Source organism: Zea mays, chromosome 6, assembly GCF_902167145.1.
Source record: "Zea mays cultivar B73 chromosome 6, Zm-B73-REFERENCE-NAM-5.0, whole genome shotgun sequence".
Classification (NCBI taxonomy): domain Eukaryota; kingdom Viridiplantae; phylum Streptophyta; class Magnoliopsida; order Poales; family Poaceae; genus Zea; species Zea mays.
Window position 1 is genome coordinate 111,147,824 of NC_050101.1, and position 25,889 is coordinate 111,173,712.

General features: G+C 53.7%; 1 protein-coding gene across 1 annotated transcript; it reads right to left on the reverse strand.

The window, feature by feature from the left end:
• Positions 1-24,021: 24,021 nt before the first annotated feature.
• Positions 24,022-25,631, reverse strand: LOC103650167 (protein ALP1-like). The gene is made up of 3 exons (XM_035960116.1): positions 25,593-25,631; positions 25,319-25,457; positions 24,022-25,241 (listed from the first exon to the last, which is right to left on the reverse strand). Exon 3 carries the CDS (start codon positions 25,232-25,234, stop codon positions 24,176-24,178), a length of 1,059 nt encoding a protein of 352 aa, XP_035816009.1. The 5' UTR covers positions 25,235-25,241; positions 25,319-25,457; positions 25,593-25,631; the 3' UTR covers positions 24,022-24,175.
• Between the last annotated feature and the right edge of the window lie 258 nt (positions 25,632-25,889).

Here is a 25,889-nt window from a genome sequence, read left to right on the forward strand (position 1 = left end):
CGTTGGAGGGACACAACTCCGTGAGAGTCGGTACCTTTCAGCCATCGTTCGGCTTCAAGGATTTTCATCATGCAGCCCGGTTGCACCCCTTCGCCAGCGATCACCCAAGACGGTGACCTCCAGTTCGATGGCGGGGGAAAGCAAACCGGGCCGCGACCTCTGCCCCTCCCTCAGCCTCAAGGATTTTCATCATCAGTGCTGGGGAGGGGAGTGTGCCGAGTTGGGGTCGGCCCCTGCGTGGGCGGTGGCCCGCTCCTTCCCTCAGTGATCGGGGAGAAGGGCGTTCGCCGTTCGCGGCGCTGGCAGCTGCCGCGTGCCTGGCTCTCGGACCCGAGCGGCTTCGGAGCCGCTCCCGGCGCCGCCTCCCGCCACGGCAGCTGGAAGAGGTTCTTCCGCCGACGAGATAGCCGGGGCCGCCCACGAACCGACCTCCAACTCTACGGCCTTCTGCCCGTCCTTGCCTCACGAGTTTGGGCACGGGCGGGGGCCTCATGGCAGCAGCATCCGCCCTGAGGCCATCGCTGCTGCTGTTCGGCCCCCCGGAGCAGAAGTCGTCATCGTCGTCGCTGCTGGGGCGGGTGACGGCGAGCCATCCGTCGGTCTTCTGTTACTCCGCAGGCCCCCCAATCGAGTGGGGTTGTTCGTACCTGCGGAGATGGAACCGGAGTTCCGTTTGTAATGGCACCTTGAATGCCAGTGTTTTTGTTTATTGTGGCTGTCGGGGCCTGAACATGTATGTATTTTTGGCGCGGAGCCGTGTTTTTTCCTCATTTTCGAGCACTAAGACTCGCTTGTCGATTGTCTGAACCGCTTCACCAAGCGTGAGTCGCCCCATGCAAAGGTGACAAGTGAGGTATCCGTATCCCGGAGGCGTAGGAGTCCCTCGGCTCGGTCGGCCTTGCTATCCGAGGCTTCTCTTGCTTAGTTAAAAGAACCCCTCGGCCGCTCTTCGATGAGCCGAAGCCAGGGGTAGCGGTGTAAGCGCGAACAAAGGCAGAGTTGGCTCGAAAAGAAGACTTGGTCGGCCGAAGCCTGGCCGGGTCGTCCGTTAGCGGGACTGACGCCGGAGTTGATCCGCCGAGGCCTCGGGCCGGGCTGATGTCTTTGGGGGACAGCTGGCCAAGGCCTCGGGTGACCAGCTGAGCCGCCTGCTCGAGCCCGACTCTGGGAGAAGACCCTGGCGGCGATGGCCCGGGCGTGATAGAGATGTTGTCCTTCAGAGTGGAGATCCTCGGACCGCGTCGCCGTCCGAGGCTAGGTCGGACCTCGCCGAAGGTGTAGTTGACGCCGAGGGTGCTGCTGCTCCCTTCAACTGTGAAAATCCGAACCTGCAGGATTGGATTATCTTGTAGTGTGCGTTTTCTGCGGCCGCCAAGGCCCAAACACACCCTCGCCGTGTTGTAAAGCTGCACTTCTTTTCCTCTTGTTTCGAGTATCTGGACTTTTCCGTCGGTAACAGAATTGTCTGTGCGAGCGAGAGTTGCTTTTCACGGAAGGTGATGAGTGAGGTATCCATATCCCGGAGGCGTAGGAATCCCTCGGCTCGGTCGGCCTTGCCGCTTATGCGCACTCTTGCCCGTCCATAGGGTTCTGCCACCAACGCAGTCGAGAAGGCCCGAAGAATCGCTTCGGCAGAGGGGCTTTCGAGCGTGAAGACTTGTTCGATCCGCGGAATCGCTTATCCGAACGCGAGTTACTTATCGCAGAAGGTGATGAGTGAGGTATCCGTATCCCGGAGGCGTAGGAGTCCCTCGGCTCGGTCAGCCTTGGCTGCTTACGTGTACTCCGTCGTTTTCAGGATCCACTTTCGAAGTAGTCGAAAAGCACGAAAGACATTCTAGCAGAAAGGATCTTTTTTCGAGGAAAAAATTCGACGCAGAGGGGGTTGGTTCCCCCCTTTTAGGCCCCGAGGGAGGGTCGGGCTTTGCCGAGGCAAGGCTGACCCTTCCTTGATGACTAAACTTTGCGTGGGAGCGAGGTATATGAACAACTTGAAAGCATCTTAAGGGTAAAAGCGACGTAGCTGTTGGATGTTCCAAGCGTTGCTGTAGACCTCGCCTTGACCGTTGGCCAGCTTTTATGTTCCAGGCTTCAGAACTTTGGCGATGACGAACGGCCCTTCCCAGGGAGGCGTGAGCTTGTGCCGCCCTCGAGCGTCTTGTCGCAGCCAAAGCACCAGGTCGCCCACCTGGAGGTCTCGGGACCGAACCCCTCGGGCGTGGTAGCGTCGCAGGGACTGCTGGTACCGCGCCGAGGGTAGCAAGGCCATGTCCCGAGCCTCTTCCAGCTGGTCCAGCGAGTCTTCTCGATTAGCTTGGTTGCTTTGGTCGGCGTAGGCCCTCGTCCTCGGGGAACCGTATTCTAAGTCTATGGGCAAGATGGCCTCGGCCCCATAGACTAGAAGGAACGGCGTGAAGCCCGTGGCTCGGCTCGGCGTTGTCCTCAGACTCCAGACCACCGAGGGGAGTTCCTTCATCCATCGCTTGCCGAACTTGTTGAGGTCGTTGTAGATCCGAGGCTTGAGCCCTTGTAGAATCATGCCGTTGGCACGCTCTACTTGCCCATTCGTCATGGGGTGAGCCACGGCGGCCCAGTCCACCCGGATGTGGTGATCCTCGCAGAAGTCCAGGAACTTTCTGCCGGTGAACTGGGTGCCGTTGTTGGTGATGATGGAGTTCGGGACCCCAAAGCGATGGATGATGTTGGTGAAGAACGCCACCGCCTGTTCGGACCTGATGTTGTTTAGGGGTCGGACCTCGATCCACTTGGAGAATTTGTCGATGGCGACCATCAGGTGCGTGTAGCCCCCGGGTGCCTTCTGCAAGGGGCCGACGAGGTCCAGACCCCACACAGCAAAAGGCCAGGTGATGGGTATCGTCTGTAGAGCCTGAGAAGGCAGGTGGGTCTGCCTCACGTAGAACTGACACCCTTCGCAGGTGAGGACAATTATAGTGGTGTCGGCCACCGCTGTCGGCCAGTAGAAACCTTGTCGGAAGGCGTTTCCGACAAGGGCTCAAGGTGCGGCGTGATGGCCGCAAGCCCCCGAGTGTATCTCTCATAGGAGCTCCTGACCTTCGGCGATGGGGATGCATCGCTGGAGGATGCCTGAGGGGCTACAGTGGTAGAGCTCCTTCCCGTCCCCCAGTAAGACGAACGACTTCGCACGTCGTGCCAACCGCCGAGCTTCAGCTCGGTTGAGGGGTAGCTCTCCTCGGTGGAGATATTGCAGGTACAAGGTCTGCCAGTTTCGATTAGGCGTGACCCCGCTTCGCTCCTCCTCAACGCGTAGTGCCTCACCCTCGGGGGTCGAGGGTACCTCGGGCTGAACCGAGGGTGCCTCGGGCCGAGCCGAGGGTGCCTCAGACTGAGCCGAGGGTACCTCGGGCTGGGCCGAGGGTGCCTCGGGCTCGGACGTGTCGTCGATCTTGACGGAGGGTTGATGCAGGTCTCGGGAGAAGACGTTCGGGGGAACCGTTGTTCACCCCGAGGCTATTTTAGCCAGCTCGTCCGCAGTCTCGTTGTAGCGTCGGGCGATGTGGTTGAGCTCAAGCCCGTAGAACTTGTCTTCCAGGCGCCGAACCTCATCGCAGTAGGCCTCCATCTTCGGGTCGCGGCAGTGGGAGTTCTTCATGACTTGGTCGATGACGAGCTGCGAGTCACCGCGAGCGTCGAGGCATCGGACCCCTAGCTCGATGGCGATGCGCAACCCGTTGACCAGAGCTTCGTACTCATCCACATTGTTGGACGCCGGGAAGTGGAGGCGTAGCACGTAGCGTAGATGCTTTCCGAGGGGCGAGATGAAGAGCAGGCCTGCGCCCGCTCCTGTCTTCATCAGCGACCCGTCGAAGAACATGGTCCAGAGTTCCGGCTGGATCAGAACTGTTGGGAGCTGGGTGTCGACCCATTCAGCCACGAAGTCCGCCAGGACCTGGGACTTGATGGCCTTCCGAGGGGCGAACGAGATTGTTTCACCCATGATTTCCACCGCCCACTTTGCGATCCTACCCGAGGCCTCTCGGCACTGGATGATCTCCCCCAGGGGGAAGGATGACACCACAGTTACCGGATGAGACTCGAAGTAGTGTCGCAACTTCCGCCCCGTCAGGATCATTGCGTACAACAGCTTCTGAATTTGTGGGTAGCGGATCTTGGTTTCGGACAGTACCTCGCTGATGAAGTAGACTGGCCTCTGGACGGGCAATGCATGCCCCTCTTCTCGTCTCTCAACCACAATCGCGGCGCTAACCGCCTAAGTGGTCGCGGCGACGTAGATCAAGAGGGCTTCTCCGGCAGCGGGGGGCACCAAGATGGGCGCGTTTGTGAGGAGCGCCTTCAGGTTCCCGAGGGCTTCTCCAGCAGCGGGGGGCACCAAGATGGGCGCGTTCGTGAGGAGCGCCTTCAGGTTCCCGAGGGCTTCCTCGGCCTCAGGGGTCCAAGTGAAGCACTCGGCCTCCCTTAAGAGGCGGTACAGAGGGAGGCCTCTTTCGCCGAGGCGTGAGATGAAGCGGCTCAGAGCCGCAAGACATCCCATGACTCTCTGTACGCCTTTCAAGTCCTTGATGGGCCCCATGCTGGTGATGGCCTCGATCTTCTCCGGGTTGGCTTCGATGCCCCGCTCGGTGACGATGAACCCCAAGAGCATGCCTCGGGGTACCCCGAAGACACACTTCTCGGGATTAAGCTTCACGCCTTTCGCCTTGAGACATCGGAATGTCACTTCAAGGTCTGAAAGGAGGTCGAAGGCTTTCCTCGTCTTGACTACGATGTAATCGACGTAGGCCTCGACCGTCTGGCCAATGTGTTCGCCGAACACATGGTTCATGCACCGCTGGTATGTCGCACCCGCGTTCCTCAAGCCGAACGGCATGGTGACATAGCAGTACATGCCGAAGGGTGTGATGAAAGAAGTCGCGAGCTGGTCGGACTCCTTCATCCTGATTTGGTGATACCCTGAGTAGGCATCGAGGAAAGACAGGGTTTCGCACCCAGCAGTGGAATCCATGATTTGATCGATGCGAGGCAGAGGGTAGGGAACCTTCGGACATGCTTTGTTTAGACCAGTGTAGTCTACACACATCCGCCATTTCCCTCCTTTCTTTCTCACTAGCACAGGGTTGGCAAGCCATTCAGGATGGAATACCTCTTTGATGAACCCTGCCGCCATTAGCTTGTGGATCTCCTCGCCTATGGCTCTGCGCTTTTCTTCGTCGAATCGGCGCAGAGCCTGCTTGACGGGTCGGGCTCCGGCTCGGATATCCAGCGAGTGCTCGGCGACATCCCTCGGTATGCCAGGCATGTCCGAGGGACTCCACGCAAAAACGTCGGTGTTTGCGCGGATAAAGTCGATGAGCACTACTTCCTATTTGGGGTCGAGCTCGGAGCCGATTCGGATCTGCTTGGAGGCATCGCTGCTGGGGTCGAGGGGGACGGACTAAACCGTCTCCGCTGGCTCGAATTTGCCGGCGTGGCGCTTCACGTCTGGCACCTTCTTGGAGAGGCTCTCCAGGTCGGCGATGAGGGCCTCGGATTCGGCGAGGGCCTCGGCGTACTCCACGCACTCCACGTCGCATTTGAACGCGTGTCGGTACGCGGGGCCAACGGTGATGACCCCGTTGGGGCCCGGCATCTTGAGCTTGAGGTAGGTATAGTTGGGGACGGCCATGAACTTCGCGTAGCATGGCCTCCCCAGCACTGCGTGGTAGGTTCCTCGGAACCCGACCACCTCGAACGTGAGGGTCTCCCTTCGGAAGTTGGAGGGTGCTCCGAAGCAGACGGGAAGGTTGAGTTGTCCGAGGGGCTGGACGCGCTTCCCAGGAATGATCCCGTGGAAAGGCGCAGCGCCTGCCCGGACCAAGGTCAGATCAACGCGCAGGAGCCCAAGGGTCTCGGCGTAGATGATGTTGAGGCTGCTGCCTCCGTCCATGAGGACCTTGGTGAGCCTGACGTCGTCGATGATGGGGTCGACAACGAGCGGGTATTTCCCCAGGCTCGGCACGTGGTCGGGGTGGTCGGCTTGGTCGAAGGTGATGGGCTTGTCGGACCAGTCTAGGTAGACTGGCGCCGCCACCTTCACCGAACAGACCTCCCGACGCTCTTGCTTGCGGTGCCGAGCCGAGGCGTTTGCCGCTTGCCCACCGTAGATCATGAAGCAGTCGCGGACCTCGAGGAACTCTCCTGCCTGGTGATCTTCCTTCTTGTCGTCGTCGTGGGCCCTACCACCCTCCGCGGGTGGCCCGGCCCTGTGGAAGTGGCGCCGAAGCATGGCGCACTCCTCGAGGGTGTGCTTGACGGGCCCCTGATGATAGGGGCACGGTTCCTTGAGCATCTTGTCGAAGAGGTTGGCACCTCCGGGGGGTTTCCGTGGGTTCTTGTACTCGGCGGCGGCGACAAGGTCCGCGTCGGCTGCGTCGCGTTTCGCTTGCGACTTCTTCTTGCCTTTCTTCTTGGCGCCGCGCTGAGTTGATGCCTCGGGGGCATCTTCCGGTGGGCGGCCCTGGGGCTGCTTGTCCTTCCGGAAGATAGCCTCAACCGCCTCCTGGCCAGAGGCGAACTTGGTGGCGATGTCCATCAGCTCGCTCGCCCTGGTGGGGGTCTTGCGACCCAGCTTGCTGACCAGGTCGCGGCAAGTGGTGCCGGCGAGGAACGCGCCGATGACATCCGAATCGGTGATGTTGGGTAGCTCGGTGCGCTGCTTCGAGAATCGCCGGATGTAGTCCCGGAGAGACTCTCCCGGCTGCTGTCAGCAGCTTCAGAGGTCCCAGGAGTTTCCAGGGCGCACGTATGTGCCCTGGAAATTGCCGGCGAAGGCTTGGACCAGGTCGTCCCAGTTGGAGATCTGCCCCGGAGGCAGGTGCTCCAACCAGGTGCGAGCGGTGTCGGAGAGGAACAGGGGGAGGTTGCGGATGATGAGGTTGTCATCGTCCGTTCCACCCAGTTGGCAGGCCAGCCGATAGTCCGCGAGCCAGAGTTCCGGTCTCATGTCCCCCGAGTACTTTGTGATAGTAGTCGGGGGTCGGAACCGGGTCGGGAACGGCGCCCGTCGTATGGCGCGGCTGAAAGCCTGTGGACCGGGTGGTTCGGGCGAGGGACTCCGATCCTCCCCGCTGTTGTAGCGTCCCCCACGCCTGGGGTGGTAGCCTCGGCGCACCCTCTCGTCGAGGTGGGCCCGACGGTCGCGGTGATGGTGCTCGTTGCCGAGGCGACCCGGGGCCGCCGGCGCTGTGTTGCGCGTGCGCCCGGTGTGGACCGAGGCTTCCCGCATGAATCGGGAAGTCGCGGCGCGATGTTCCGAGGGGTACCCCTGCCTTCAGGAGGTGGAGCTTTCGGCCCGTCGGACCGCGGCGCCCTCCAGGAGATTCTTGAGCTCTCCCTGGATTCGCCGCCCCTCGGTGGTTGATGGCTCCGGCATCGCGCGGAGAAGCATTGCTGCTGCCGCCAGGTTCTGGCCAACACCACTAGAAGCGGGTGGCGGCCTCATCCTGACATCGTCGGTGATCCGGTGCTGGAAGCCCTGGGGTAGGTGACGCACTCCTCTGGCCGGAGGTTGGCCCCCCCATTCCTGTCCGATGTCCCGACTAATTGGCTCAAGCGTTCCTGCTCCCTCGTCGAGCCCGGCCTACACCCCGCGGATTTGCTCGAGATGTGGGTCATGACCCCCCGCCTGAACGGGGACCACAGCTAGCTCCCGTAGGATGTCAACGCGAGGCACAGGCCTAGGGAGATCACCGTCCTCCGGCATACCAAGATGGTTGCCTTCGGAGGGACCCCCTAGATTGATGTGGAAACATTCACGACTTGGGCCGCAGTTCTCGTCGCCGAGGCTGCGGCTACCGTCGGAATAGTCGGAAAGGCAGTAGTCGCATGCGGTCATGAAGTCCCGCATGGCACTGGGATTACCAAGTCCGGAGAAATCCCAATAGAAGTCGGGCACGTCATCTTCCTCGGACCCCGAGGGCCCGTAGGTCGAGGCGTCCGTCAGCCGGTCCCAGGGTGACCGCATACGATACCCCAGAGGATTTGGACTCGCCCCTACGAGAGCGCCCACCAAAGCGAAGTCACTTGGCGGGTCGAGGCCGAATCCAAAAGGTGTGAGACGGGAATCGGTGGGTACCTCTTGGTCGACGGGCGGTGACGAAGTCACGTCAGGGACGGACCGCACCGTCGTCTCAGGTTCGAGGGTGACGCCCAGCAAGCCTTTCGTGAGTGTGCTGGCGTCGTCCGTTTGCTTGGAATTGGCTTGTTGCGGGGAGACGACGCTCGTCTTCGTCTCGAACGCGACGTCGATGCCCAACGCGCCCCCCGTTGGGGCGCCGGCGCCGCCGACTTGCTCGACAGCCGACGAGGTGCCGCCTCCTGCTTGGCCTTGGTTGCCCTGGCTCCTCCTCCGTCGGTGGGGGAGAGGACGGGGCGAGCTCGGATGTTGTTTTTCCACCACGCGGGGAAGGCGTCGTCGATTCCGCCGCCGGCGGGCGGGCTGTCGGCCGCCATTGTCGCTGTCGCTCGGCGGGGGAAGGAGTATCATGTCGTAGCTGCTGTCGGGGGACATGAACTCGAGATTCCCGAAACGGAGCACCGTCCCGGGCTGGAGAGGTTGCTGGAGACTGCCCATCTCGAGCTTGACGGGAAGCTGTTCGTCAACACAAAGCAGGCCCCTACCTGGCGCGCCAACTGTCGGCGTTTCGAGACCGGGGGGTCCCTGGGCCGACGAGTAAACTGTCGCCGCGTGCCCCAGCCCAGATGGGTCGGCGCGAGATGGAGCGTGAAGGGGGGAAACAAAGGAGGGAGACCGGCAAAAGGGGAAACTCGCGGCCTTCGTGTTGTCCTGCGCCCAGGTCGGGTGCACTTGCAGTAGGGGGTTACAAGTGTCCGCGTAGGGAGAGAGCGAGGGACTCTACGCGTCGCCCCGTCCTCCCGTGCGGCCAACCCTCTCTAAGAGGGCCCTGGTCCTTCCTTTTATAGGCGTAAGGAGAGGATCCAGGTGTACAATGGGGGTGTAGCAGTGTGCTAACGTGTCTAGCGGAGGAGAGCTAGCGCCCTAAGTACATGCCATCGTGGCAGCCGGAGGGGTTTTGGCACCCGGTTCGTGTGGTGTCGTGGCCGTCGGAGGAGCGCTGGAGCCTGGTGGAGGGACAGCTTTTGGGGCTGTCAAGTCCTTGCTGACGTCCTCCTGCTTCTGTAAGGGGGCTGAGAGCCACCATCGTCATGGAGCGTGCGGGGCGCCATCATTACTTATCTGGCGGAGCGAGCCAGATGGGACGCCGGTCTTGTTTCCTGCAGCCTGAGTCAGCTTGGGGTAGGGTAATGATGGCGCCTCCTGTTGACGTGGTCGGTCTGTGCCCTCGGTTGGGCGATGTGGAGGCTCCTCCGAGGTCGAGGTCGAGTCTGTCTTCCGAGGCCGAGGTCGAGTCCGAGCCACTAGGTCGAGCGAGGCGGAGACCGTCGGCTGAGGCCAGGGCTGAGTCTGAGCCCTGGGGTCGGGCGAAGCGGAGTTCGTCGTCTTCAGGGGCTGAGCCCGAGTCCGAGCCCTGGGTCGGGCGGAGCGGAGTTCACTGTCTTCAGGGGCCGAGCCCGAGTCCGAGTCCGAGCCCTGGGTCGAGTGGAGCGGAGTTCGCCATCATCCGGGGCTTAGCCCGAGTCCGAGTCCTAGGTCGGGCGGAGCGGAGTTCGCCGTCTTCCGGGGCTTAGCCCGAGTCCGAGCCCTGGGTCGGGCGGAGCGGAGTTTCCTATGGTGCCTGAGGCCGGGCCTGACAGCCTGTCAGCCTCACTCTGTCAAGTGGCACAGCAGTCGGAGCGGCGCAGGTGGCGCTGTCCTCTTGTCAGGCCGGTCAGTGGAGTGGCGAAGTGACTGCGGTCACTTCGGCTCTGTCGACTGGAGGACGTGCGTCAGGATAAAGGTGTCAGGCCACCATTGCATTAAATGCCCCTGCGATTTGGTCGGTTGGCGTGGTTATCTGGCCGGGGTTGCTTCTTGGCGAAGACTGGGCCTCGGGCGAGCCGGAGGTATGTTCGTCGCTGGAGGGGGGCCTCGGGCGAGACGGAGATCCTCCGGGGTCGGCTGCCCTTGCCCGAGGCTGGGCTTGGGCGAGGCGTGATCGAGTCTCTCGAATGGACTGATCCCAGACTTAGTCGCACCCATCAGGCCTTTGCAGCTTTGTGCTGATGGGGGTTACCAGCTGAGAATTTGGAGTCTTGAGGGTACCCCTAATTATGGTCCCCGACACCTTTTAAATGCACTACTTGCAATTCGAAAGGAGGTCCACCTGATGGAGCAGGATGCAATAGAGAGCAAAGCAAGGTCAGACCCAGAGAAGGAGAGGATGGAGGAAGAAATTAAACTTGTGGAGCCTATCAACCCAGTTCCTAGACAATTTCCTTTCACCCCCTACCTCACCAGAATTGTATGAGGCCAGTGACAAAGACTCGTACGACTCCGACAGGTCCACTAGGTATAGCATTTGGAACCTGTAATTGTGGTTGGTTGACCAAGGTCTTAGTAGTACTAATGCATCCAAATAAATAGGACTTTCTGTGTTATGTCTGTGATGCATGGGTAACCGATGTACGAATGGTTGAACCTTATGTTCCTTTTGTATTAAACATATGTGGAATGCTGGAACCTTATGTTCCTTTTCTATAAACTGTCATCTTTCTACTTCAAGTTTGTTATATGTCGTCCACATTAATTTATTGCTGTATTTCATTCCTAGAATGGCTGACAACAACAGAAACACACCTATTCGTCGTACTGGTGCTAGCCCCAATACAGGTAACCAGATTTTTCCCCCACCTATGTGGGAACCTCAGTTGTGGCAGGGCCAAGGTGTAGACCCAACCCATCCTTCTACATTTACTAGTCCTACATCCCAGATGACCAATCCTAACTGGTCCCAGGGAGCTAATGACACATCTTCATATCCCTTTAGGAATGCATGGAACCCATATTTCGGTATGATGAATCCTGGGGGTCCTCCACCACAAACATCATTTGCTCAACCCCAGTTTGTAGTACCCACTCCATGTCCCCCCCCCCGTTTATACCCATGTCACCAACCAGACTGATCCTATCAATTTTGAATCAGAAGCCGAGCACAGTGTCCAGGAAGTTAACAGCCCTACCAAACCTACAGACACACCTGGGACAGTTAGGAGGACTAAGGAACAGAACTTTAAACCTGATAAAGACCTTTTGCTTTGCAAAACTTGGCTAGAGATTACTAGTGACCCAGTCATTAGCACAGGGCAGAGGAAGGAGGGGTTATGGGCTAGAATTGAGAAAAGGTACAATGAACTTAGAGGTGAGTATCCAATGAGACTTAATAGGGCTTTGAGCAGCAGATGGGACAAAATAAGAGGTGAAACAGGCAAATTTGCTGGATTCTATGCTAGAGTCCTCAGGGAAAACCAGAGTGGCCTAACAGATAACGATAAGGTACAATTACATTCCTTCCTACTTCTTCATTTCTGCTGGCATTATAGTGTAGTTACTGTTATTCGTGAGCTCACAAATTTGTTTTATTGTTGTGTAGACTTCGAAAGCTGCAACTCTATATGCTAGCTCACAGAAAAAGCCTTTTCATTTCATGCATTGCTGGACGCGCCTAAAAAATGAACCGAAATGGGATGCCATGGTTCATGGAACACCCTGGAGAGGCCAAGCGGGAATGGAGCCTGTTGGTAGTCGTGCACCATCAGGTTCAGTGAATGATCTTGAAGATGAGGAAGGGGGTTCAAAAGGAAAGAGGCCATTAGGACGTGACTCCACGAAAGTGTAACGCCCCGAATTTTGCAGTTGAATTTTTTCTTTTCTTTACTCGCCAAAATTCGGGCGTTACCTTTTCCTTTTCTTTTTCCCCTCGCTAAACCTTGACCTTTTCCAAAGTTCTAGCGGGATTCGGTTTGGATCTCCCGTGTAGGAAAAACCCTAAATACTTTATGCTGTTTGATGCACCATGCCGAACCTTGCATTTCTTTTGATTGCTTTGAAAGCGCAATTGCATTCATGTAGAAAGATCGGATTTCGAAAATGTGGAGAAGATCTTTTCTTTCTTTTTTCTCCCTCTCTTTTTTCTCTCCTCTTTTTCTCTCTCCCCCGCGCCGTGGGCCGACCCCGGCCGGCCCAGGCCCCTGCGCGCCCCCCCCTTGGGCCCAATAGGCCCAGCCGCCCCCCCCCTCTTTCCCTTATTCCCTAACCCTCTCCCCCCTCATTTTTTCCCTCTCTCTCCCTAAGCCGCCGCCCCTACCCCTGCCCTACCCGCCCCCTGCCCTAGGTCGCCGCGCCGCCCCCTGCCGCCGGCCGCCCCTCGCCGTCGATCCCCGACACCGGTGAGCCCCCCTCCTCTCTCTCTCCCTCCTCCCTCTCTCCCCTCTCCTCCCTCCCCTTCCCCTCGCCGCTCGGCCCCATGGCCGGTTCGGCCGCCCGCCCCACCCCGCCGGCTCGGCCGCTCGGCCGCCCCGCGCCCTGCCCCGCGCCCTGCCCCGCGCCCCTGCGCGCCCAGCGGCTCGGCCGCCCCGCCCCCTGCTCGGCCGGCTCGGCCGCCCCCTGCGCCGCCCGCCCTCGCCAGCCCGGCCGCCCGCCGCCGGCTCAGCCGCCCGGCCAGCCCCGGCCGCGCCCGCGCCCGCGCCCCGCCTAGGGCCGGTTCAACCGCCCTAGGGCCGGTTCAACCGCCCCCCCCCCTTCTGTTTTTTTTATTTTTTTATTTACTTTCTGTGATCATAATTACTGTATTTTAAGTAGGCTAATCACTGTTCATGCTATGGGAAAATAGGAAGTTTAATTTAAAATTCCGTTATGTTATTGATTCACGTAGTTAATTGTTTACCCTGTGCAATGTTGATCAACTAAAAGTGATTAGGTTTCCATCAGTATATATAAATATATATAACAGAATTATTTTGTTAAAAACCAATTGTGTCATTAGTGCATAAGATTTAACCCCCTGCGAGACCTTTCCCCGTTTCTTTCTAACCATAACAAATGCGTTATCGAATGTCATACTTGATGCATATTCGCTTTATTTGTTATCTTGTATGGTGTACTGTTCTTTTTTATTAAATATGTGGATGTATGTATGTATGTTTGCGCTCGCATAGAGAACGATCCGGTCGAAGAGCCCGAGGAATTCGCAGGAGAAGCCCCTGAGCAGCAGTCGTTTGGTGGAGGCAAGTGTCCTTTGACCTATCTCTGTCCTATTCATTCTTTAATTCACCTCCCGCATTACACATTTATACCTAAGGATTGACTAGCTTTTGTTATCCATGTCCTTGTTTACCTATTTGGGTCGGATTATTACTACTTAGTCTGATGCTATTGCTCAACTCTAATCAATGAACATGATGTGATTATCTATGATACGCTGTTTTCCCGTTCTTCTTTATGATTATACTTGTGGTTTTCAAGGGGACTCGAGCGGTTTCTCGAGTGCCTCTCCGTAAGGACCTGTTCTATGGATGACCGCCCGGGAAAACAGTGCAACCATGAGGGTGGAATGGGGTGCCCTTAGCTGAATAATTAGAGGATCCGGGGTGTAGTTCACTTAGCCGTCGTGCCGTCAATGGGGCTCGGTGTATGCGGCTCGCTCTGCCAAGTTTGGGTTCGCCCCTTGGGGAGGAGTGCGGTGCATTTAGGAAACCTAACGGGTGGCTACAGCCCCGGGGAATCTTTGTAAAGGCTACGTAGTGAAACCCTGCCTATTCACCTTGGTAGTGTTTAAGGGTTTGATCGGCCCGAGGCAAGAGGGAATCACGGCTTGTGGGTAAAGTGCACAACCTCTGCAGAGTGTTATGAAACTGATATATCAGCCGTGCTCGCGGTTATGAGCGGCCAAGGGAGCTCCAGTGATTAGTGGTACTTGATCAGAGACATTGTGGTACAGGTGGTTATGAGATTGATGGTTTTGGTTATGACTATGGTGCTGGTAAGTGGTATTCTTTCCGTTTGGAAAGGGTACATCGGGTTAATAACTTGGGTAATGCTAAAACTTGGCTTTCTACTAGTAAATAATAATCTGACCAACTAAAAGCAACTGCTTGACTTATCCCCACATAAAGCTAGTCCACTACAGCCAAACAGGATACTTGCTGAGTATGTTGATGTGTACTCACCCTTGCTCTACACACCAAACCCCCCCCAGGTTGTCAGCATTGCAACCACTGCTCAGGCGAAGATGAAGCTGTGGAAGGAGACTTCCAGGAGTTCCAAGATTACGACGAGTTCTAGGTGTGGGTTAGCGGCAACCCCCAGTCGGCTGCCTGTGAAGGCCGCGGTTATCTACGTTTCTTTTCCGCACTTTGATTTATTGTAAGGACTATATGGACGTCTCAGACGTATGATGTAATCGACTATTATCCCTTTTTAATACTATTTTGAGCACTGTGTGATGATGTCCATATTATGTAACTGCTGTGTACGTGAATAACTGATCCTGTCACGTACATGGTTCGCATTCGGTTTGCCTTCTAAAACCGGGTGTGACATAAGTGGTATCAAAGCCGTGCTGACTGTAGGACCGCTAACCTAGAGTAGAATGGTCGTTCTAAGGATTATAGACCTCTGTCTCTTCCTTGACTTTGATATCCCTTCAAAAAGTTGGTCATACTGACCAAACCTATGTTCTACTACATATTATACCTTGCTGAAAATTATGTTTTATTCTGATCCTTCATTTACTTATGATTCATTACTTGCTGGTCATATTAATTCTGTTCTCACCCTTTTGCTTGCGATGTCTTTTGTAGATGGCTCGACTTAGACACACTGCACGAAAGTCAGTCATCCCTTTCTTACCCTCCCGCCTTGCTGAGCGTCCGCTTCGCCGTCCCGTGGCCGGACAGTCCAGCCACTTGGAGAGACTACACCACCGCCTGCGTGAGGAGCAGGAGCGTCGACGACAGGAGCAGCAGAGCTCTTCCCTCTCGCTCCACCAGGAGATAGAGTCTGTGAGGAGCTGCTCCCCTGTGCTTCCTCTGGAGCCGCCCCCTGCACCACCACTGGGCGTCCCAGCTTCTGGAGTAGCTGCTGGAGGAGACCCAGACGACGGAGGTGGCGACGACAGCTCGAGCCACGACACCGACTTCTCTGCTAACCCTGAGCCGGAAGGATGGGTTGCTCGACCCATCACTCGCGACGCTGCTCGCGGGTGTCACTTCCATGATGCGCTCGACACCCTGCTACGTCGGGCATTTGACCGGCATACTTGGTCCGTCGAGTATCGCTGTGTGGTCTACCAGCATAGTCGCGGGGTCTACCCGGACCGCTGGGAGGCGACTTGCTTGGTGCGCTGCCCGGAGGACAGTCTCCAGGGTGCAGAGGCCTGTTCAGAGCACTATTCTATCTCTGAGCGGGACTCAGCTGAGGCAGCCATGCAAGATGCTGCACGGCGTGCGCTTTCGCACTACTGCTCGGTTTTCGGTGGGGCAGCTGACGGTCTTGACCTGAAGTATTACCCCCGCCGTTCATCTGGCAGCACAGGAGGCGTGATTGTCTCACCTGTCGGTGAGGGCAATCCTAGGTTGAGCAGCACAGTCAACCTAGCCGCCGTGCTAAACACGGAGCTGGACCATGCACTAGACGAGCTGAGTAGGGCTCGTGCTGAGATCGCCCTGCTGCGGGCTGAGCGCGCGGAACGTCGTTATCTGGACGGTGGTTCCCCCGCTCCCGTTGGGACTCAGCACCCGTACCGCTCACCTCAGCGTGGACACCAGTCTTATGGCAATCCCGACTGCAAGACCAAGATAAACCTAGAACCATAGATCGTTAGAGTTGGATCTTGTAATTAATACGAAATAAATATATACATAGAAGCTTCAGTCTTAGCGTTAGTCTCGGTCTTAGTTAGTTTTAGTTAGACAGGGTAGTTTGCTATATCCTGTGCATTTATGTTTGTCATGATGAACTATGTTTGGTTTGGATCTTTGTAATGATTGTCACCAGAGTGTGGGTATCCCCTGCATTTTGGTTTACATACTATGTCAATAAAGTTAGTTATATAGTTGGGAAACCCATTATTCTCCTTTCCTCTTTATCTGAGAAGCTGTGTGGTCTGTGTTGGAGATCAGTGAAGATGCTCATCTGTTCAGTGCTGTTGGAGAATTCTATACTCTTTTCTTATGCTGCAAGCTTTGCCAGATCAGTTCTGATGTGTGGTCGCATTCTGCAGATGTCAGAGAACAGGCGTAGAGGAGGAAGGCGTGCTCAGCAGGAGCGAGCCGCTCCGCAGGATGAGGTGCCCCAGCAGCAGCACCTGCCGCCCCCGCCCCCGATGTCGATCGAGCAGATGTTTCTGATGCAGACTCAGGCAGTTCAAGCCATCGGTCAGACTCTGGCCGCCATTCAGCAGCAGCAGCAGCAGCAACAGCAGCAAGCACCACCCCAGCCTCAGATGCCTCAGATGCCTAGAGACAAGCGTGCTGAATTCATGAGAGGTCATCCACCAACGTTCGCTCACTCTTCTGACCCCATGGATGCTGAAGATTGGCTGCGCACTGTGGAGCGGGAGTTGCATACCGCTCAGTGCGATGACCGGGAGAAAGTCTTGTATGGTCCCCGTCTGTTGAGAGGAGCAGCCCAGTCATGGTGGGAGTCTTACCTCGCCACCCATGCCAACCCCGACACCATCACCTGGGAAGAATTCAGAGGTAGCTTTCGTCAGTACCATGTCCCTGCAGGTCTGATGACAGTGAAGAAGGAGGAGTTCCTGGCCCTTAAGCAAGGGCCATTGTCTGTCAGTGAGTACCGGGACAGGTTTCTGCAATTGTCTCGCTATGCTCCTGAAGATGTCAACACCGACGCCAAGCGACAGTACCGTTTCCTGAGAGGCTTGGTTGACCCTCTGCAGTATCAGCTGATGAACCACACTTTCCCGACATTCCAGCACCTGATTGATAGAGCGATCATGACAGAAAGGAAGCGTAAGGAGATGGAAGATCGTAAGCGCAAGATCAGTGGACCCCAGCCTGGAAGCAGCAGCCGCCCTCGTTTTTCAGGCAATCAACCTCAGCAGTTCAGGCAGAACCAGCGTCCACCTCAGCAGCATCAGCAGCGTCAGCAGTATCAGCAGTTCCAAAGGCAGTATCCTCAGAATCAGTACCAGAACCGTCAGAGCAATCAGTCAGGAGGTCAGTTTCAGAAGCAGAATCAGCAAGCACCTCGCCTTCCTGCCCCAGCAAATCAGCAGAACAGTCAGGCAGCACCAGCTCAGGTTGGAAACAGAGCATGTTTCCACTGTGGAGAGCAAGGCCACTGGGTGATGCAATGTCCGAAGAAGGCAGCCCAGCAGCAGTCAGGCCCCAATGCCCCAGCGAAGCAGAATGTGCCTCCGCCTGGAGCAGGCAACCGCCCTCAACAGCGCTATAATCATGGAAGGCTGAACCATTTGGAAGCTGAAGCAGTTCAGGAGACCCCCGGCATGACAGTAGGTATGTTCCCAGTCGATTCCCATATTGCAGAAGTGTTATTTGATACTGGAGCAACACATTCTTTCATTACTGCATCATGGGTAGAAGCACATAATCTTCCAATTACTACCATGTTAACCCCCATTCAAATTGACTCAGCCGGTGGTAGAATTCGAGCTGATAGCATTTGTTTAAATGTAAGTGTGGAAATAAGGGGGATAGCGTTTCCCGCCAACCTTATAGTAATGGGTACTCAGGGAATAGATGTCATCCTAGGGATGAATTGGTTAGATAAGTACCAGGCAATTATCAGTTGTGATAAAAGGACAATCAAGTTGGTGTCCCCACTAGGAGAGGAAGTGGTGACCGGGTTAGTCCCGCCTGAGCCAAAGAAAGGAAGTTGTTATCAGATGGCTGTCGATAGCAGTGAAGCAGACCCAATTGAGAGTATCAAGGTTGTGTCTGAATTCCCAGATGTGTTTCCAAAGGATTTACCGGGTATGCCACCAGAGCGGAAAGTTGAATTTGCTATAGAGCTTCTTCCTGGAACCGCCCCTATCTTCAAGAGAGCTTACAGAATATCTGGACCAGAGTTGGATGAACTTAAGAAGCAAATTGATGAGCTGTCAGAGAAAGGTTACATTCGGCCAAGCACCTCGCCTTGGGCCGCTCCTGTCTTGTTCGTAGAAAAGAAAGATGGTACTAAGAGGATGTGCATCGATTACCGAGCTTTGAATGAAGTCACGATCAAGAACAAGTATCCTTTGCCTAGAATAGAAGATCTGTTCGACCAGTTGAGAGGAGCCAGTGTGTTCTCCAAGATCGATCTAAGGTCAGGTTATCATCAGCTCAGGATCCGACCTTCGGACATTCCGAAGACGGCATTCATTACCAAGTATGGTTTATATGAGTTCACAGTGATGTCTTTTGGTTTGACCAATGCGCCAGCATTCTTCATGAACTTGATGAACAGTGTATTCATGGATTATCTTGATAAGTTCGTGGTGGTATTCATTGATGACATTCTGGTTTATTCTCAAAGTGAAGAAGAGCATGCAGATCATTTGAGGATGGTATTGCAAAGATTGCGAGAGCACCAGTTGTATGCAAAGTTGAGCAAGTGTGAGTTCTGGATCAGTGAAGTCCTGTTCTTGGGTCACATAATCAACAAGGAAGGATTGGCTGTGGATCCGAAGAAAGTGGCAGACATTCTAAACTGGAAAGCGCCAACGGATGCTCGAGGAATCAAGAGCTTCATTGGAATGGCCGGATATTATCGGCGATTCATTGAAGGGTTTTCGAAGATTGCGAAGCCAATGACAGCGTTGCTAGGCAACAAGGTTGAGTTCAAGTGGACCCAGAAATGCCAAGAGGCCTTTGAAGCGCTGAAAGAGAAGTTGACTACAGCGCCCGTCCTAGTCTTGCCCGATGTGCACAAGCCCTTCTCGGTGTATTGCGATGCTTGTTACACAGGTTTGGGATGTGTGTTGATGCAAGAGGGAAGAGTTGTGGCTTACTCGTCCCGACAGTTGAAGGTTCATGAGAAGAACTACCCAATCCATGATCTAGAGTTGGCAGCAGTGGTTCACGCACTGAAGACATGGAGGCACTATCTGTATGGACAGAAATGCGATGTTTACACAGACCACAAGAGTCTGAAGTACATATTCACTCAGTCAGAATTGAACATGAGGCAACGAAGATGGTTAGAATTGATCAAAGACTATGAGTTGGAGATTCACTACCATCCAGGAAAAGCGAACGTAGTGGCAGATGCTTTGAGCAGAAAGAGTCAAGTCAATCTGATGGTTGCTCGCCCGATGCCTTATGAGTTGGCCAAGGAGTTTGACAGGTTGAGTCTCGGGTTTCTGAACAATTCGCGAGGAATTACAGTTGAGTTGGAACCTACCTTGGAGCGCGAAATCAAAGAAGCGCAGAAGAATGATGAAAAGATCAGTGAGATTCGGCGATTGATTCTAGATGGCAGAGGCAAAGATTTTCGAGAAGATGCAGAAGGTGTGGTATGGTTCAAAGACCGCTTGTGTGTTCCCAATGTCCAGTCTATTCGGGAGTTGATTCTTAAGGAAGCTCATGAGACAGCTTATTCGATTCACCCTGGCAGTGAGAAGATGTATCAGGATCTGAAGAAGAAATTCTGGTGGTACGGAATGAAAAGAGAAATCGCAGAGCATGTGGCTATGTGCGATAGTTGTCGAAGAATTAAGGCAGAACACCAGAGACCAGCTGGATTGTTGCAACCGTTGCAGATCCCTCAGTGGAAATGGGATGAAATTGGTATGGATTTCATAGTCGGATTGCCTCGCACTCGAGCCGGCTACGATTCCATTTGGGTAGTAGTGGACCGCTTGACCAAGTCAGCCCACTTCATACCTGTCAAGACCAACTACAACAGTGCAGTATTGGCAGAATTGTATATGTCTCGGATCGTCTGTCTTCATGGTGTGCCAAAGAAGATAGTGTCAGACAGAGGAACGCAGTTCACCTCTCATTTCTGGCAGCAGTTGCATGAAGCCTTGGGCACGCATCTGAATTTCAGTTCAGCTTATCACCCGCAGACAGATGGTCAGACTGAAAGAACCAATCAAATTCTTGAAGATATGTTAAGAGCCTGTGCGTTGCAAGATCAGTCCGGATGGGACAAGCGATTGCCTTATGCAGAGTTTTCCTATAACAACAGTTATCAGGCCAGTTTGAAGATGTCACCGTTTCAAGCGCTGTACGGAAGGAGTTGCAGAACTCCGTTGCAATGGGATCAGCCTGGAGAGAAGCAGGTGTTCGGGCCAGATATTTTGCTTGAAGCCGAAGAGAACATCAAGATGGTCCGAGAGAATCTGAAGATAGCGCAATCAAGGCAGCGAAGCTATGCAGACACAAGAAGAAGAGAGCTGAGCTTTGAAGTCGGAGACTTTGTCTATCTGAAAGTGTCACCGATCAGAGGAGTCAGAAGGTTCGGAGTGAAAGGCAAGCTAGCACCCCGCTACATTGGTCCGTATCAGGTTCTTGCAAGACGAGGAGAAGTGGCTTATCAGCTCAGTTTGCCAGAGAATTTGTCTGCTGTGCATAATGTCTTTCATGTGTCTCAGTTGAAGAAGTGCTTGCGTGTGCCGGAAGAGCAGTTGCCAGTGGAAGGTCTTGAGGTCCAGGAGGACTTGACCTACGTTGAGAAGCCAGCTCAGATCCTTGAGGTTGCAGATAGAGTCACCCGAAGGAAGACCGTCAGAATGTGCAAAGTCAGATGGAGTCACCACTCTGAAGAAGAAGCAACCTGGGAGCGTGAAGATGATCTGATGGCTAAGTACCCAGAGCTCTTTGCTAGCCAGCCCTGAATCTCGAGGGCGAGATTCTTTTAAGGGGGATAGGTTTGTAACGCCCCGAATTTTGCAGTTGAATTTTTTCTTTTCTTTACTCGCCAAAATTCGGGCGTTACCTTTTCCTTTTCTTTTTCCCCTCGCTAAACCTTGACCTTTTCCAAAGTTCTAGCGGGATTCGGTTTGGATCTCCCGTGTAGGAAAAACCCTAAATACTTTATGCTGTTTGATGCACCATGCCGAACCTTGCATTTCTTTTGATTGCTTTGAAAGCGCAATTGCATTCATGTAGAAAGATCGGATTTCGAAAATGTGGAGAAGATCTTTTCTTTCTTTTTTCTCCCTCTCTTTTTTCTCTCCTCTTTTTCTCTCTCCCCCGCGCCGTGGGCCGACCCCGGCCGGCCCAGGCCCCTGCGCCCCCCCCTTGGGCCCAATAGGCCCAGCCGCCCCCCCCCTCTTTCCCTTATTCCCTAACCCTCTCCCTCTCCCCCCTCATTTTTTCCCTCTCTCTCCCTAAGCCGCCGCCCCTACCCCTGCCCTACCCGCCCCCTGCCCTAGGTCGCCGCGCCGCCCCCTGCCGCCGGCCGCCCCTCGCCGTCGATCCCCGACACCGGTGAGCCCCCCCTCCTCTCTCTCTCCCTCCTCCCTCTCTCCCCTCTCCTCCCTCCCCTTCCCCTCGCCGCTCGGCCCCATGGCCGGTTCGGCCGCCCGCCCCACCCCGCCGGCTCGGCCGCTCGGCCGCCCCGCGCCCTGCCCCGCGCCCTGCCCCGCGCCCCTGCGCGCCCAGCGGCTCGGCCGCCCCGCCCCCTGCTCGGCCGGCTCGGCCGCCCCCTGCGCCGCCCGCCCTCGCCAGCCCGGCCGCCCGCCGCCGGCTCAGCCGCCCGGCCAGCCCCGGCCGCGCCCGCGCCCGCGCCCCGCCTAGGGCTGGTTCAACCGCCCTAGGGCCGGTTCAACCGCCCCCCCCCCCCTTCTGTTTTTTTTATTTTTTTTATTTTATTTTATTTACTTTCTGTGATCATAATTACTGTATTTTAAGTAGGCTAATCACTGTTCATGCTATGGGAAAATAGGAAGTTTAATTTAAAATTCCGTTATGTTATTGATTCACGTAGTTAATTGTTTACCCTGTGCAATGTTGATCAACTAAAAGTGATTAGGTTTCCATCAGTATATATAAATATATATAACAGAATTATTTTGTTAAAAACCAATTGTGTCATTAGTGCATAAGATTTAACCCCCTGCGAGACCTTTCCCCGTTTCTTTCTAACCATAACAAATGCGTTATCGAATGTCATACTTGATGCATATTCGCTTTATTTGTTATCTTGTATGGTGTACTGTTCTTTTGTATTAAATATGTGGATGTATGTATGTATGTTTGCGCTCGCATAGAGAACGATCCGGTCGAAGAGCCCGAGGAATTCGCAGGAGAAGCCCCTGAGCAGCAGTCGTTTGGTGGAGGCAAGTGTCCTTTGACCTATCTCTGTCCTATTCATTCTTTAATTCACCTCCCGCATTACACATTTATACCTAAGGATTGACTAGCTTTTGTTATCCATGTCCTTGTTTACCTATTTGGGTCGGATTATTACTACTTAGTCTGATGCTATTGCTCAACTCTAATCAATGAACATGATGTGATTATCTATGATACGCTGTTTTCCCGTTCTTCTTTATGATTATACTTGTGGTTTTCAAGGGGACTCGAGCGGTTTCTCGAGTGCCTCTCCGTAAGGACCTGTTCTATGGATGACCGCCCGGGAAAACAGTGCAACCATGAGGGTGGAATGGGGTGCCCTTAGCTGAATAATTAGAGGATCCGGGGTGTAGTTCACTTAGCCGTCGTGCCGTCAATGGGGCTCGGTGTATGCGGCTCGCTCTGCCAAGTTTGGGTTCGCCCCTTGGGGAGGAGTGCGGTGCATTTAGGAAACCTAACGGGTGGCTACAGCCCCGGGGAATCTTTGTAAAGGCTACGTAGTGAAACCCTGCCTATTCACCTTGGTAGTGTTTAAGGGTTTGATCGGCCCGAGGCAAGAGGGAATCACGGCTTGTGGGTAAAGTGCACAACCTCTGCAGAGTGTTATGAAACTGATATATCAGCCGTGCTCGCGGTTATGAGCGGCCAAGGGAGCTCCAGTGATTAGTGGTACTTGATCAGAGACATTGTGGTACAGGTGGTTATGAGATTGATGGTTTTGGTTATGACTATGGTGCTGGTAAGTGGTATTCTTTCCGTTTGGAAAGGGTACATCGGGTTAATAACTTGGGTAATGCTAAAACTTGGCTTTCTACTAGTAAATAATAATCTGACCAACTAAAAGCAACTGCTTGACTTATCCCCACATAAAGCTAGTCCACTACAGCCAAACAGGATACTTGCTGAGTATGTTGATGTGTACTCACCCTTGCTCTACACACCAAACCCCCCCCAGGTTGTCAGCATTGCAACCACTGCTCAGGCGAAGATGAAGCTGTGGAAGGAGACTTCCAGGAGTTCCAAGATTACGACGAGTTCTAGGTGTGGGTTAGCGGCAACCCCCAGTCGGCTGCCTGTGAAGGCCGCGGTTATCTACGTTTCTTTTCCGCACTTTGATTTATTGTAAGGACTATATGGACGTCTCAGACGTATGATGTAATCGACTATTATCCCTTTTTAATACTATTTTGAGCACTGTGTGATGATGTCCATATTATGTAACTGCTGTGTACGTGAATAACTGATCCTGGCACGTACATGGTTCGCATTCGGTTTGCCTTCTAAAACCGGGTGTGACAGAAAGCATCAAGGAAGAAGGCAATGTCCAGTACTTCTTAGTCCACTGACTACCTTTCAAGAATCCATGACATTCAAATAGCAAGATTGAAGCAAAGCGAAGAAAAATCAGAGCTAAAACAACAGAATATTGAGTTCTTGAAGGAGGTTGAACTCAAAAAGTTGGAGGTTCAATCCAAGGAAATACAAATGCAGGAAAGAAGAATGTTGATTGAAGAAAGGATCCGCAAGGACGAAGAGCTGACTAAACTCTAAGCTATGGATATGGATGCATTACAAGAAGATTTGAGAGCTGTTTACATCGCGAGGAGGAAAGGTTTAATCGAGTATTTCATCAACAATCCAGTGTGACGAGTAGTACTGTATTTCATAATATGTTACGAACCATGTTTCAGAGTTATTTGAGTTTATTTGGAACATTTTCTTCATTGTTCGAGAACATTTAGTTCATTGTTTGAGAACATTTACTTCATTGTTTGAGAACATTTGCTTCATATTGTAATATTGTTTGTGACAATAAGGTTAATAACTTCATAATATTATATTTGACAATCAGGTTCATTCATACAAGAGACCAAGCAGAGCACATGTGCACTTTATTTGTAACAGATTCATGACATGATAAACTACAGACATGGAACACAGAACATGCGGCCATCATAGTTTGCAGAAAAGGGCTTCAACCCATTGACCCTCGACGTGCCCACAGGTGTTCTATGAGGTTGTGTTGCAACAACAAATATGTCGACTGACTAGTGATGTCCTGATCGGGTTCGTTTGGTAATTCAGACCGGATATGATTGTGTAGCCACTCGTTGCGTACCTCGGGAATATTATTACAAACTTCTGGGGGGCTAGTGGGCCCAATGAAATCCACGTTTGCTGCACCATCTCCTTCGTCCTCGACAATCATGTTATGCATAATAATGCAAGCAGTCATCATCTCAGCGAGGTGAGTACGATCCCAACCATAAGCTGGGCCATGAAGAACTGCCCACCTCGCCTGCAATACTCCAAATGCTCGCTCTATATCCTTTCGACAACTCTCCTGCTTGGTTGTGAAGTGAACCTTTTTCTCCTCAAATGGGTGACGAATTGCTTTGACAAAGGTTGGCCAATTTGGATAAATGCCATCCGCTAAGTAGTATCCGAAATTATACGTCGTACCGTTAATAGTGAAGTTCACTGGTGGCATAGTCCAATTAAGTAACTGATCAAACACTGGTGAACGATGCAGGACGTTCAGATCATTGTTAGTACCAGGCATTCCGAAAAAGGCATGCCAAATCCAGAGGTCATACCCAGCGAGTGCCTCTAGTATCATTGTTGGCCTCGAATTGCGCCCACAAAACTGTCCCCGCCATGCAGTAGGACAGTTGCGCCATTCCCAATGCATACAATCGATGGAGCCTAGCATTCCCGGAAACCCCCTTTCGACGTTTACACTTAGTATGCGAGCAATATCTTCGTGGTTAGGGATACGGAGGTAGCGTTCGCTAAAGGAAGAGATGATTGCACGACAGAAACGGATAAGACAGTCCCTAGCCGTAGTCTGGCCAATCTGTATGTACTCATCGACCGCATCGGTTGGTAACCCGTACGCAAGGATACGCAAAGCAGCACATACTTTTTGCAATGGACCGAGCCCAGCTAAACCTGTTGCATCACATCGAATAGTGAAATAATCGTCTTCTTGCTGAACGGCACGAAGGATACGTAGGAATAAAGGACGATGCATCCGAAACCTAAAACCCAAAACAAAGAAAAAAAATAAGATAACGAACCTCGAAATAAAAATAAAAGTATTACTTAGGAAATGTACCTTCGACGAAAAATATGTGGTGGATACACTGGATTAGGTCCGAAGTAGTGGTGCTTGATGAGATTTTCTCCAGCAGCGTGGTCCCCTTGGATAACTCGGCGAGGCAATGAAGAGAGCCTACGACGCGTGCTCGTGGCTCCTACTCCAAGGTGGTCAACATGTTGAGAAACCAAGAAGTTATCGATCTCATCGTCAGAATCATCGGATGACGAAGACAACACTAGGCTTTTGAATGAGTCCATGACGAGCTGAACTAAGAGTATGTACTACGTACTTTTGATGGAATGGCGGATGGTAGAGAAGAGATGAGTGTCTAGATGAGTGGAGCATGCCCGCAGGGGGACCTTATTTATAGAGATGCTTTCGGTGTGTCAAGGAAGCCAGGAGGTCGTGGCTTGCTGTAGAAGCCAGTCGTGTGGTGCAAGCCACTCGTGTCGTGTACTAGAAGAATGCGAATTTGTAATTTTTAAAATGCATAAAATTCCAACGTATGAATACTAACGTATTAATACTAATTATGAAGTTTGCTATTTAATTGTGGACCAAGTTACGACCGTGTACTGTTCATAGC

Coding starts and splice junctions, on each gene's coding strand:
- LOC103650167 (XM_035960116.1), bottom strand. CDS start 25,234: ATGCATCGTCCTTTATTCCTACGTATCCTTCGTGCCGTTCAGCAAGAA.